Source organism: Egretta garzetta, unplaced genomic scaffold (assembly GCF_000687185.1).
Source record: "Egretta garzetta isolate BGI_Z169 unplaced genomic scaffold, ASM68718v1 scaffold36, whole genome shotgun sequence".
NCBI classification, from domain to species: domain Eukaryota; kingdom Metazoa; phylum Chordata; class Aves; order Pelecaniformes; family Ardeidae; genus Egretta; species Egretta garzetta.
The window spans coordinates 3,398,081-3,413,286 of record NW_009259975.1 but is presented as its reverse complement, the minus strand read 5'-3'; the positions used below and the strand labels follow the sequence as shown (position 1 = coordinate 3,413,286).

At 38.3% G+C, this 15,206-nt stretch overlaps 1 protein-coding gene across 2 annotated transcripts in view; it reads left to right on the top strand.

Annotated features, from left to right (window-relative positions):
• Positions 1 to 276: 276 nt before the first annotated feature.
• UBE2V2 (ubiquitin conjugating enzyme E2 V2) overlaps positions 277 to 15,206 on the top strand; it is a 29,629-nt gene continuing 14,699 nt past the window's right edge. The window contains exon 1 of one of the 2 annotated variants that reach the window (XM_035895859.1): positions 277 to 427. Coding sequence is in view for 1 of the 2 variants with exons in the window: in XM_035895858.1 (XP_035751751.1) it covers positions 8,062 to 8,101 (40 nt within the window). In the remaining variant the exon portion in view is untranslated. Of the gene's footprint in view, positions 428 to 7,512; positions 8,102 to 15,206 lie in introns of those variants that run through there. The other variant, XM_035895858.1, reaches the window with a different exon arrangement.

Sequence of the window (15,206 nt, the reverse complement as noted above, 5' to 3'; positions counted from 1 at the left end):
AGGGGGGTTGTTGGGCTCGTGCTTGGGAGGCGGCCCCGCAAGGGCCGGAGGGTCCTCCCTTCGCGTGGGAGGGGGGGCGCGGGGCGGCGAGCTGCCTCTGACGGTGAGCGACCGGAGAGGGGAGGAGGTATCGTCTGATAGGGGGAGAAGGGGGGCTGCAGCGGCGCCGGGCCGGGTGTGCCCCAGGCACGATCCTTCCCGTCTGCGGGGCAGCGACACCCCTGTGAGAGCCTGGCCTAGGGCGTGAGGGGTGGGAGAAAGGGCTCCGGCTTCTGTAATGAGCGTTCTCTGGGGTGCTGGGGAAGAGGAGACTTTATCTGCTGAGAGACAGGAACGGATAGATGCGTGTGCGTATAGGGGAGGGAGGAGATGTCGCCAGCCTGGTAACAACGCTGGAGGAAAAAGATTTGTGCCAGTATATCATCTGGTGAGTATAGAAGTTGTGGTATAGTAGTACCTAAAATAAAGGATTGTCTCCTTCCTCTCTAGATGCAGGGGGAAAGGGGTCAGGGCCTGTGTTGTGTTTTGGGCAAAGGTACTTTGGTTTGGTGGTGTCTGCAGCATGGTAGGGAAGAGGAGTGAAGCATCTTGCTCTCTTTCACTAGGCAGCCATTGGAGCCAAAGGGTCTCTCCGATAGGCGAATGGAAGGGCAACGAGCTGCAAGTCATCCCAGGAATCCCATATCAGTAACCAGTGTAGTATGTGTTGAGCATTGGCATGGTGGAGTATTGTGGAAGGTGGTGGCAAGGAAAGGGACAAGAATATCGCTTCAAGTACTAAACGCAGAAGTTTAAGATGCACAATTATACTGGCTCAGTTTCATTTCATGAGAGGCTTGAAATCTAAAAAGGCCTTTCTCCAGTACAAAAACCTGAAGTCTTCAGGGCCTCGTTTCCCCTTCTCTCACCCCGAGTCTTTGTAAGTGGGATTCACTGAGCTCAGGACAGAGGAATGAATCTACCTCAGTGGTCACATTGGCCACTAATTTGTTTCTGCTCCCAATCCACTGGATCATTGAGAAACTGAGACTATAGCAAACCAGAAGAAACTTCTGTATATTGAAACTGGTCTTGGAACCTTACTGTTGATGCTGTGAGGAGAGCTTGGGCGGATTTTTTGGGGTGGGAGAGTCCTCTCTACTTGGTAGTGTGACTTTGGGGATGTGGGATTTACGGAGTGGAATTTGGAAAGGTTACAACAAATCAGGGCATAGAGTACCTCTTGCAACTCTGTGAAAGAGCTGTCCAAAAAGATAAGTTATTGCCTATGATAAACAGAGCTAGAATGGATATATTGGAGAAACTTAAGTATTCACTCTGCTGTGGATTACTGCATTTTATTTTGTTAAAATTTATTGAGTTACTTTCTGGTGTCTAAGTTTGAAAGGATTTTATTATTAGTTTTATTATGCAGCAACTCCCAAAGACTTCAGCTTATGTCTGGGCTCTGGCCTGGGATTTCCTGTAATGCACAGGAAGTAAAGTTGTTTTAGGTCATGTGTATTGAGTATTGGCGTTTGGCATCACAGTCCATTCAGTCTGGCTATTGTAGAATATCAGTTACTAAAAAGTGGTGTAGTAAAAAAAGCTATTTTATTCCTACAGAACATTCAACTGTGTAAGAATAATTTTTTTTTTACTTCCTTAGTTTTACTGCTATAAATGCTCTTCACAGTCTTACATGTGCTATTTTAAGGTCTCACGTATGCACTTACTCAGTACCATTATTTTTGTCTCGGAAATATAGTCACGCCTGAAACTCCAAAAAAGTGGGAGATGTAGAAAACTATACATGTATCTGCTTCAAACAATGTAAAGTGCTAGTACTGCATGTATGCATTGTTCAAGAAGTGAAATCTTTTTAGTAAAATGAAGTGAGCAGACAGAATCATCAACAGTACTGCTGGGAAAATTACTCAGGGCTTCTAAAGCAAAAAACTTATTCCTGTGGAGAAAATACTGTTGGCTTTTTATTGGTATGTGCATAAATGTGCGGGAGGGAGGGTGCGTTTGTTTTGTTCTTTCCACGTAGTGCGCAGAAATTTAGATTTTAAGACTTCACCCAGAAGAGCTGCTCTTGCCAGGAAGCTGTGTTATACTCATTTGTGGAGGAGTGAAAGGAATGATTTGCTGTAGACATAAGATTTAACTCTGCCTAGCTCTGTGAATTTAATCTGCTCTTGCTATAAAGTTCAATGTAATACTTATTTATTTCAGAAAAAAAATGTTTTAGTTGCATTAAGTCCAGGAATGAAATTCTAGCCCCAAGGAAGTCAACAGCAAAGCTTCTACTCAGGTCAACTGTCTTAGTTTTATCCCAGAAATTCATTTCCTGGGCTCACTAGTTCATTGAACAGTCACTTAAAAATTACATGCCTTTAACAACAGACAAATTAGTTTGAAAATAACTGTTCTTTAATGTGGGCGAAGGAAACTGTGTATGTCAGCGTTACATTGTTGTTGAACAAGTATCTTACTTGCTTTCTACAGTCACCTATGCTGACTAATTTTATGTGTAGATATTGGATGTCCTAGAAATGGTCATTTGTAAGGTACAGTTTGATTAATCTTTTGATACTGCAACTCCTTCTGCTTGAAGCTGGACCCAGGCTGTTTGTGTGGGTACTGCTGGAGGTCTGGGGAAAAACAAGTCAATTTTTTAAAGAAGAGAACAGCTGTTGTTGATTTCCTCAGCCAATTTCATATTGGTTGGCTGGAGATTCATTCTATTAATCTCTTTGAAGATACAGAGCAGACAATGTAATTAAACCTAGTTTCAGGTTAGAAGAAATAATTTACCAAAGTATACCATTTAAAAATCTCTTATGTAACTTGAGAAAAAGAAACCAGTCAATAACATCATTAAAAGGAGTTAATGCGGTAGTTAATTTCTGCATTTCCATAATTTGGGTTTTGCTTAAGATTACCTTACACAGATAGGATATCACTAGATCTGTCTAAAATGTGAATGTTTCCTAAAAGCAGTGATCATGTCACTAAGCAGTTAGAACTTACATGTGAAAAGATGAGAATTAAGGCAGCAGTGTGTCTAATACTGTGCTCTAACTGTGGGCTGCTAAAGGCTTTTGTCTCCTTCCTCTTCAACCAAGGGTTTCAGGGGCTTGGGGGAGGGTGAATAAGGCTAAGTTAATGAAAATTCGCTTTGGTTTGTTGAAACTCTGCACAGGGTTTCAGGGGCTTGGGGGAGGGTGAATAAGGGTAAGTTAATGAAAATTCGCTTTGGTTTGTTTGGGGTGGAGAAAAAAATCAACTGCTCTGCAGTCAGCAATTATATGTGAGATTCCAGGTTTACTTCTAGTATGTAGTCACAAGCGACCTAGCACAGCCAGATCCCAAACAAGTATTTCTTTCTGTAAAGGCTATACTTCTCATTTCCAGATATTCTAATATTTAAGGATGAATCGGCTTCTTTGTGTGGCTTACCTTGCCCATGCAAAAATATCCTTCCCTTTGAATTTATATATGATTGATTCTTTGAATAGAAATGGCACAGTGTTCAGTGTCAGTGCCTTGTTTTCTTAACTTTGGTTTTTACTTCTATTTGCAAACATTTAGTGGTGGTAAAAGCTGTTCTAAGCATGCATGACTGCAACTGTAAGGAAGCTGGTACTAAAAATGAAGGACTGGAAGTGGTCTTTAGTGCATTCAGTCTAACTCCCTGACCTGTGAAGCAAGGACTGGCTGTATCTTTCCTGGAGATAGGGGGTTTTGTTGTTTTGTTTTTAAAGCTTTTTTTTTTTTTTTTTTTTCTTAAAATCCGCCATTGAAAAAGATTCCGTAATGTGAGATAGAGTTTTGTAATACTTTCCCTTAAATCCTTTGCAGCTCTTCTCCATTCCAAATCAAGCTGATGTCTGTCTGTTCTGTGCTTAGTGGGACAGAGATTGATGGATCACCATACCCTGTGTGGAGACTTCTAGATATTAAGAGACACTCAGAGGAGTAATAAAGGAATTTATTCATAAGTGGAATGTAGAAGTAATGTTTTAAAGACTATTTTTTCTGTATAGGAGATGGTATGATTTAAGCTTTGTCTCTAGAAAACTTGTGTGTTAAACTCTGCACAGGTAGCCTTCTCTTTTCCTCTGACTTGTTGGATGCCTGTTTCCTCCCTCTTTTTTTTCCTTGTGGAGGAAACAGTTGCCTGTTCTTTATCTAGTGTGTTTTACCTTCAAGGATGTATTACTCCCTCCCCTTTTTTCCATTATGGCTCCATCACATTGTTCACTTATCCAGAACCTGTCCAAGAAGTGAGTTTGAAAGCTGTTTAGAGTTTGCAGTCCTCAAAGTTTCTTCTGTGTATTTATAATGTTAGCTCTGTAAGCACAGACTTCTTGAAGCTGCAAGTAATCAGACAAAACAAAAGAAGTAAAATACTGTATTCTGTGAGGCAGCAAGCGCTCTGTGTGGGGCATTTTTCCATCCTGTCCTATGCACAAGGAATTGCAATTGTGATTGTTCTGCCTGCTTAAAAACATCTTGGTGAGCCGCAAATAATTTAGATGCGCTTCAGCTGTGTTGAGAACAATCTAGCTTACAAATGACTTTTAAACTATATATAGACCATCAGTTCTTTCCAACTTTGTGGCATATATAGGCAAGATACTCTTTCTTCTTGGAGCTTTGCATGTACCATTTTCCTGTCTTTGTTGCTGGTGTTTTACAACTCTATCTTTAAATACAAACCCCAACTTAAGTCTTTCTGCTGCAATAGCTGTGTAAGAGTATGCTCACAGGCTAAAAATGCCTTACTTCTGAGATAAAAAAAGTGGCCTACTTTGTAGTCTTATATTTGCTTAAGAGTTTGTTTGAAATTCAAGGATGTTGTCAGGCATAGTATTAAAGCCCATTATCTAAACTGTTCTGTACAATCCTGGAAAATTTTAGCCTGGATGAAGATACAACACACACAGGTTGAGGAAGATGTTCAGCAGTTAGAGGCAGATGGTCTGTACTATAAATCTAAGCATGATTTAGAAGAAGGCTTCTCATGTGTGAGAATTAGCTTTCCAAGTCTTGTGAGTAGTTGATGGAGTTGAATTGCATACATATTTGTTAATGTTTGTGTTTTGCCTTGTGGAAGATTTTTCCAAAGGCACTGTTAGGTACACGCTGTGAAACTGTTCAGCCTCATTTTGTTGACAGACTTTTCCGTCTCTCTCTCTCCCTACTCTAGCATATTTTTTCCTAGACTATAGCTTGTACTTCATCCTGACCAAAGCTTTGTGTAAAGTACTAGAGGCTTCAGCTGCTCATGTCACTTTGGTTTTGTTGCCTTGCTGTCTCGATTAGCATGTAGCACCTCGGTGCGGACTGTGCAAAGACAAGAAGGTGCTATTGGGAAAGTATTCAAAATAGTCTTTATTTAAGCGGTACTCAAAAGGTTTTTGCTATATGCAATCCTGCCCAAAAGAGTGTTTTTCTTTGTATTTGTCATTTGGAAGACACTAATGAGATATAATTCAAACAATATTTTGAATAAAATCTGTACATCAGTGCAAAAACTTCTGATTGTGAAGCTGTCAGGCTGGTTCTGAATAACATGAGCTTCTGTTCCACAGCCTTTTCAAAAATGTGTGGTGCTTTAAGTACATGACTCTAAATCATCTCTAGTTGGCATTTTGGAACAAATGGAACCTTCAACACTTAGAACTTCAGAGCTCTAAATTAATCCTTTATTTCAGAAGGATCCAGAAGCTTCAACTAGATTAAAAAATCGTCAGAAAAATGATTTCTGACATCTAGATAGACTCGATATCACCTTTTTAAAAAAATGTTGCATTAGACATTTAAACTGTACAAAGAAAAAATCACTTCCTTTCATTGCAATTGTGACTATTCACAACTGGATAGTTAAGTGTATTTCAAATTTGCTTGAGTAAATCAAAAGCATTTTTTCCCAATACTTGTAAAAATAGTGTCCTTTACTCAGGAGTCCAATATAATCTCAGTAAAGTACCCAATTTTATTCATATAACTTAGAACTTTTTTCATGAAGAAATTGTAAGCTTGCTTTCTTCACGCTGAAGTGGAATATATGTTCATGTAAATATTAAATGATTTGAACTTTTGAGGCATGGCATACAGAAAATAGGCTGAAATATGACTGTCACAAAAATAATGTAGGAAAATAATTTAATGGCAGTTCTTGTTACTAAATATGGGGTGATTGGTACATTTGCTGATTATATCCATAAGTGTATGCTTATGTGTATAACTGAAACAACAATGGATCACGTTTTACATCGATGAAGGATCTTTATGTTTCAGACTGTGGATGGGTGCTGAGTCATGTTGGAAAGGACCTTCATGCAAGTCTTAAAACATCTGTTCGCTAATCAATGACTTGTAACCCGTTTTAGACAGCTTTACAGCTTTGCTAAACTAAACCCTTGATGCTCCTCTTGTTATCTGGGTCACACATTGTATTCTTACTATTAAACCAGACCCTGCAAAAGCCATTTTGTGATGAGAGATATTGGCCTTTGCTAGGTTCCTCTAGCCTCCCACTTTTCCTGTCCCTTTATCTGAAACAAATTTTTTTTTTATGTCATCATACTTGAAAAGATAGCTTAAAAAGTATGTGTTTGAAATCCTTTTTCCTCTCTGCCAACACAATCTCAGTTTTAAAATGAAACTTTCAGAAATTGAACCTATTTGCCATTATACCTTTCCTTTAGCCTTTCATATATTTATATAGCTTTGTTTTTATAGTGAGGTTAATTTGTATGAACAAGGGGGTTTTTCTTAAGCTTCTGAGGAGAGAAATTGGGAATATTTATTTGATAAAATCTTGATTTCTTAGACTATTAATTCACAATATTGCTGGTGGTTTTTGAAGTGATGGGTATCTTTTCTAAACCCTCTTTACTGTCATCCTGCCTTACGTTGTTTGGTACAAAATCGATAGAGCAATAATGTGCTGAATCTGATAAGCATCACAATGTGTCATTTTTCGTAATGTATCACTTCATATACTAAAACATACAGGAAGATAGTTGAACCATTTAATATCTCATCTGTGTTTCATTCAGTGGTTGACTATAAAGACTTAACTTTTAAACCATAGTCAGCCTATGCATTTCCACACTTCACCAAAAGGGCTTGGAAGTCAATTGATGAGTTATTTAGTGACTTAACTGTTTAATTCCTGTATGGGTTTTTTATGGTTAGGCACAACTGGACGTGCAGCGTCTGACATAACTAAACTATGAGTTAACAGTGGCCTTGTTTGTAACAAAAAACTTGCATTTAGATATAATATAGACTGATAAATTCATTCCATTAATATCAGTGCATATTTGTAAAATTAGTTTTAAGCAATTTACACCAATTTTCTTTTAGGACTGCAACCTAGTGGGTTTTATACTATGGTTTTGGTGTGATAACTATTTTGGGGGGGAGGGGGAGTTGGATGAGATATTTTAATTAGTTAAAACTTGTGTGGGAGTTTTTCAAAGGTTTAGGGGTTTCTTCCTAAGAGTTTGCTTATACCTTCGCTGTTTTGTTAGTCTAATAACATGTGGATCTGTAGCAGAGCAAGCTTCTTCAAGCTTCAATTTAGCACAATTTATATGAGCACCGTTGGTAATTCTGTGCCAGCAACTGTACTAGTGTACAGATGATTGTGTTTGCATGGAAATGCAAAGATAGACTGAAACAAACTGTAACTGTTGTTGCATCCTTGCTAACAAAGTTGAGTCCAGTTGTCTCAGTTCTGGACTATACTCTCTGTGTGCACATATCCAGTCTTACCTACTCTGTGTGCTTCTGCTCACTGACATACATATGATGGCTCTTGTGCTTCTTTACTGTTGTACCTTGTACAACTTCAGGGTATTGTTGCTAAAATTCGGGAGAGCGAAGAGGGCATTTGGAAGCTGGACTGCAGGGGATGGCGAATGGAGGCTTTTAGCAAGGCATGAACCTCGGTAAGGAGAGATGGTGCAGAATGGAAAAAGCTTGCTGGGATTTCTAAGAAATGGCTTCTTCATGGATGCTGGTCAGAGGGCGGCGCGGCTCTGATGAATCAGGTAGTTAATGCAGCCATGTCTCCTGGTCTGCTGCTCTTCTGAGAAAGGTGAGTAAGGGGAAAGGGGATGACAGTGGGGAGCAGGGAAGGAGCGGAGAGAGGAGTGGCCATGAGCATGGTTAGAAGTGAATAATAACTAAACAGATACAATATTTTCCTGGAGGATGTTGACCCGTGCAGGAAGAGTCCTGTCCACAAGGCTGCCTTCAGTTCATTAAATAATCCAGTGAATTATGGAACAGAATTGGTAGAACTCAAAATCATTAGGAGCAGTTAGCTCACTTCCTTCTGGTTACCGAAGAGGCAGTATAAGAGAAAAGAAGGGAGGACTTCTTAGGTGAAGGTGCCTTGATAATGGAGCTATTCGTTCTGCTATTAATTTCTCACACTTAAAAACATAATCAATAAAACCTAAAACTGCATAGACTTTTTCCTATTAAATTGCAGATTCGGAATGCTCACTCTGCTGGAGAAGGTCTCTTCATTCTTAATGTGAAACCAACAGCAACTGAAACACATTGAATAAAATTGATGTCACTTTTGCAGTTTTGTTACACTGACATCTCTTACTCCAGCATCAAGATTTGTGGTTTAAGCAATTTTAACATACGTTTGTAAATCAGATACGTGTTTATGACATCCCAACTACTAATGCCTAGATCTATAGAAATAATTTCTTCACTTCCCAACCCCAAACTAAACAAACTTTAATATTGTTCATATATTGAAAGCTTTATTATGACTTTCTGATGTCTAAATACGTTTCTTTTTTTTAATTAAATGTAAGCTGGGGTCTTGTCAGGCAAACTGGTATTACCACCTCTCTTTCCTTGTGAGGCTGTCCATCACGATATGCTATGTTCTCTATTTTGTGAATGCAGCTGGTAAGATGTATGTGAACGGTAAATGAGAGAACTGAATACCACTAAATGCTTCTGAGGTGGGCTGAGCCTTGAAAGTGGGAGCTGACAGGCAGTGCGCCATACTTGTGCTTACGGCCTTTCCTTTCCAAGTTAGTAGTCTGCCTACCCCTAAACGTGCAAGTGTAAAGTAAGTTCAGTTTTCCTTTGAAGACCTGTTGTACTGTATTTGGCAGCTGAACCCAAAGTATGAGATGGAGCAGCTCATGTTGTATTAAATGCACCTTTTAACACAGTGCAACTAGAACTACTACTGAAAAAACAGATCAACATACAAATATCATTCTCTTTAGGATTTATCATTTTCAGTTATTATTGCTAGTAGATAAGTGACAGTGTCTTAATGTTATGAATATGTGTAATAAAATGGAAAGTAAGGGGAGGAGAATACAGGCTTCTGTTGATCTGTGTTCTGTCTTCAGTGAAATTACTGGTTTTTTAAACACTGATGTTTGTGCCCTACCTTAAAGATATAAATACCCCATACCCCTCCAGACCTTTTACCCTCAGCCAAAATGCGCATGCTGCGTTACAATAAACGACTGAAGCTTCTGCTGTGTCAACATAGTTTCTCATTAGCTGCCTTCTTAATATAAGCTATATATAGAATGTTTATTGCTGTGGCTAGACATAAATACAAAGGAAACTCCAATGAAGTTGTTTTCATGCGGCCTAACTTTAGTTCTGAACTATGTCTGTTAAGATACCAACAAATGTAAGAGTTAAGTGAAATAAATAGAAATTACCACCAGTGTAATTCTGAAAAGGAATATTACTTTACTTAGCTTTAACCAGAAGGTAGGTTTTAAGATGAAGGTTCATAACCTTCACGCTGCTGTGACAGTTTCTTGGCTCCTGCTTGGAAATACTCCTTTACAAGTGATGTATCTTCATAAGAAAAAAAAACCAACAAAACCTGATGAAATGCATACTTTAACTTCAGTGTAGTTCCTAGAGTTGCACCTCCTCCTTGAAGTCTTCCAACCTGTGTGCTTTCATTTTTTTTATTTTATTTTAAATATTGTAAAAGGCAAAAAGAGTTAACCAGTTACAGAGCTTCTACATAGTGAAATATATCATGTTTTATATAAATATACATACAAAAATATAACATATATAATTTTAGTCCTGCAAAGAAGCGGAATAGCCCATTCAGTTCATACCAGCTCTGTTGAGTACAGATTTCTTTAATTCTTGTGAGATGACGGTTTTCTAATCTTTAGGATTGTAGCAAAACTGGCTCGAAATTATGATAAACATTGAACACATTCAATAAATGGCCATTTGCTCTATATGCATTCGTTGATGTACTTTTGTTTACCTGAGCTGCGAAAACTTACCTGCTGCTCATCTCTTCTTGTATTAATCCCTGCAGTGAGTCATCTTGTTTTGTTTGTTTCTTTTGGGATGAGTAACATGGATTTTTCACCTGATAAAGTCAGACTTGTTTTTCTTCTTGAACTTCTATTCCTAGAAATTTTCCACAGGTGAGCCTAGTTTGGTTAGTCTTCATAAGTCTGCAGATCTAAACTGCTGTTGCTTACAGCTTTGCCACTTGCGGACAGTAATGAGAAGACACTGCTCAATTGATCTGACACAATGCATACTTTAGACACTAGCAAAATGGAGAAGAAAGCGTTCAAGTTCATTGTTGTTTTTGAGGGGTTGCCCATAATTTTGGAAGCACAGAGTTCTCTGGGTCTCTGTAATCTGTTGTCTTCTTATGCCATCTATCTGTACTGAGTGACTTTATTGAAGTCCTTCTGTACTGTGCTATCATTGATAGAAATGCATCAATTTGGTTTTATGTGACAAAATCAGTGATGACTGGAATGGTCTTGTGGAAAATATTACATTTGCATTATATGGATGTTTCATCCATATATGCTAGAATTGCTTAGTACCTTATTCACCATCTTGATCAGTGGGTATGGGCCCATATTGCTGCTAAATACCTTCATTCTACCATTTAAGTTAACATAGTACTTTCCCAATTTAAACTGAAAAATGGTAATGCAGAGTATTCTATTGCCCAAATTTCATTGCTTTGGGACATACTTGCTGAAGGAAAGTAGAGAAAAATAGCGTATAGTAAATGTAGCTTTATAAATACTACTGATACAAAATTATTAATTTGAGTTTTACTGAAATATATCAAAACTTGATTGGAAAGCACTTCAAAGAACTGGGGTGGACCTGTAATTCTGAAAAAGCAGAAGTTTCAATTAACAGAAATATCAAGACGTGTCGAACCCATTTAATGAAGGTACAGTTTTCTCAGTGCAGGCTCACTGTAGATCTAGTAGTGCATGGTTGAATTGATTCACAGATTGAGATCTGCGGCAGCAACTGGATGCTTCTGTAGTTACTGCAAAAAATGTATTGGTTTTCACTGAAAATGTCTATTTGCCTTGAACAAGGATCATGTTGTTTTCTTGGTTATTGGAAACAGTGCTTTTACTATGCATGCAGTCACATTCTTGATTTAAAACAAAAAACCCAAATGTTCACTATTGAGTTGCTGCATTCCACTACTGATGGTAGCACCAGGGGTTCTTTTGTAGACAAAACTCCCATGTCCTACTTCATTAAAAGGCAAGTTTCTAGAAATACTTTTGTATTTTGGAGCCAGGTTACTGTGATCAACCTCAGATAATTACAATGTCATTACAGTAAACCTCGTATTACTTGACAGTAGGTTCCTGATAGCGAGTCAGCCATTTTTTTTGTGTGTGTATTCACAGAATATTTTACTAGGCAAAAGAGTATGTGATGCAAGCAGGGTAACTGGCAAACAAAAATATAGATTGTGTTTTTTCAAATATAGTTTTCTTCAAGGAAGTGTGTCTTCCAAAAATTTAATTCCACAGGAATATTTTTTGCAGCCAGAATAAAATATGTTAGCATTTCATGTGCACTAGCCCTCTGTCTTCTCTTTTTTTTTTTTTTTTTTTTTTTTTGGTATTGCCCATTTCAGAGCCTATTTAAGGCTTTGGTTATTTTATGTTCTTTTTGTGGGTCTGTGGTGTATTGTAATTGTTAGTACAGTATTTGGGTTTCTTGCTTTATTTTGTCCAGAGCAAGATGACTTCTGAATTGTTCAGGCTAAAAGGAACCTGTTATTTTCTATGTGTTTCTCTTTGGAATTTTTTATTTCTTCCCCTCCCTGCCCCAGGAGAAATTGTATTATGGCTTAGAATTTTCAAGGCTGACATCCCTTCCCTGTCATTAAAAACTACTTATTTTTCTGCCATCCTGAAACTGTTAAATGGGGGTTTGGGAGTTTTTCTTACCAAGCTATACATATTTTTTCAGCTTCTGTTAGCTGGATGTCAGTGGGCAAAAGAGAACTCATACATTCAAAATTGTTTATACTACAGACTGTTCCTGACATAGCCATCCCAGTCAGGAAGAACGGCATCCTTGACGGTATCCTAGCTGTGTTAGTGTATAATTTACTGATATAACTTGTTCTTGGGTCCATATTAAGATTTGTTTTTATAGCTGTGTTGGGGAGTGTGCTGGCAGTATGGGGTGTGCTGGTGTAACTATGGTAAAAGGCTCCTGGTACGGGTGTAACTTTCAGAGGCGATTGAAGCCAAGAGCTAGAGAAGATTTTAAGAGAAACTCAATGATGGCATGGATATTGTAATAGACAATTATTACAAAAAACAGGTTTGAATATAACAGTAAACCTCACAATTCAGGCTCTGAGCCAATCTATGAAAAATGAGGATAATGGCTCCCTTTTATAAGTGGCAGGGGGAAGAGTAGAGTGTAGGTTATCCCACAGTTGCCTGCTACATGGTAAAGAATTATTTGATGTGCCGGGAGCTTGGACTCCCAACTGTATTTGAAGGAGTGTGTCCATGTGAATTGTTTAAAAAATGTGATTCAGTGTAGCCAGTGTGTTCTGTCAATTTGACATAAGTGCAATTGTGTGTTCTGTCTTGATGCTGATTAAATCTCTGTACTAGTGGGTGATCTGGCATTACCAACTGTGAACTGTGTCTTGACAAACTAGCAGGAGCAGGTCCATCCAGCCAAATTGCTCCCATGAAAGTTGTGGTCCTGCTAAAGGATACTGAAGATTCTTTTTTTTTTTTTTTTTTCTGATGTTTTTTCAGGTTATGCAGACCCTGAGTAAAAGCATAGCTGTAACTTCTTTTCTAACTTGTCATGCAGGATAGGGTGGTACTTGCTTCTAATTTGGTGTTTTAGAATGTGATGTCTGGAGTAGCTCCATATGTATGAAAGTAGACCCTCCTGCTTAATTTAAGTCTTTACCAATTCTGCTTTTATTCTTTTCTCATTGTTCCAAGGTATTAAATTAATTGTTGATTTCACCCATTTATGATAGGTACCAGTTTCTGTGGTCCAGTTTCATGATTAAACTTCTTAAATTAAAAACTACTGGTATGTGTAAGAATGAGCGGGTGTTGGTGGTTTTGTTGGGTTTTGTTTTAAGTGAAATATGTTTAATTCAACTCTTTGTTGGTTTAGTAATTACTGTTTGACAGTTCCTGTGTATGGTTTTGGGGGGTCAGAAGGTATTTGTCAGTAAAATCCATAGTGAGGTAAGCTTTGCAGCTAAACAAAAAAGAGGTTGGGGGGAGGTTGCTTTTGTTTTGTTTTTTAATCTTGATGAACCTAGCTATATTTTCACATGGAGAGCCTTAGCCCATCATTGCAAATAGCTGTGCTGGGTGCAGTGCCTGCACCTAGCTGTTAATCACAGCCTACTGAGTGGAGTTTACCATTCCTACAGTTCTGCCAGTGATAAAATTGCGTGACTGCTTTAATCCCCTTCACTTGGAAGCGAGAGGTTTTAGCTGAGGGATGCCTGTTACAGGGTGTAAAACCAACCTGTCTGCACTTGTCTGAAGCCAGTGAGTGGTCCCATCAGCAAGTGGAATTGAGGAGAACAATATTTGGCAGGCCCAGGGTGGTGAAAGGCTAGGGGCATTTCTCTCTTCAATTGCCACTACTTGTTCCGGAAGGTACACCTGAGGTCTGGTAGTCAGCTGAAGAATAGGGGTGGTTTCTGTAATTTCCTGTTGCTGATGAGCTGCAAACTAGAACAGAAGGATGTTGTTTCATTGTCTAAATTCTGTAAATGAAATACCGATTCTTTCTCATATTCCAGCAAGGAATATTTCGAAGTTTTTAGCAAATATTTGATGAATTGTATGTTCTCTGGATTAGAGACAAAGCTGCAAGTTGTGTATGCACCATTAACACACAATTTAGATTGTGCCCTCTGGAATATGTGGGATAATGAAAAGAACAAGAATTTTGTGCTTTATACTAGGAGCAAACTTACTTTCCAAAAGATCCAGACTATCATTACCCAATCTTCTAGATAGAAGTTCTTGCTGTTGTTTTACTGGAAAGAAGGTGCAATGTTGTACACGTACTCTGTTCTTCAAGCCAGGTAGTTTGTATTATGTAAAGGGTATAGCATGACCAAAGCAAATGTGGAGAGTGCAATAGTGTGCGCAAGTGCACGAGTGGAAGCTCAGGACAGCATTAGCATATAATTCCAGTTCCTTTTGCTGGTAGTTTCTAAGACTGTAATTATAAAGGTAAGTTTCAGGGGTTTTTTTATCTGTGTTACTTACCAGAAATCTCTATCAACAACGGTTTTCTAATAAAACATTCAGTAGTGACTTCAACAGAAGCTTGAAGTATTGAGGCTAAAACACTAATCATATATGCCAGGGACATAGAAGCATAGAGCAGTTTAGGATTTTGGTGTGGTTTTCTTTTTTGCAGGCTAGGAAGTAGTGACCTGGTAATCCTTTGTGCAAAAAGCTCTAGTAAACATTTATAATTAAGATGTGCATAGCTTATTGCTCTGCCCCTCTGATGTCAGGTGGCAAATCAAGGTATCTCTTTGGAAGTAGGGTGGGAGAGGTGGTTGTCTAAATCTTAAATATAGGATTGCATAAAAAGAGAGATCTTGTGCATTTCCTATGAACACATAAATAAAGGAATAGGTTTGTGGAAGTGAACTAAGTACCTTAAATATAGAAGTGTTCCTATGAAATCGTGGGTTTATCTTAATTTTACAGTCATTTCTGGTGACCCCAACCCAAATGTTGTAGGGCTCTGTAACTTTCTAAAAGGGAACCTGTTTGAAGATATCTTTGGTCCAGTTTTTGTTGAGAACTAATATTTTTTTCTGGGAGTTTTTGAATGGGTTAGAATCTCAGTAGCGTGGTGTGGTATGG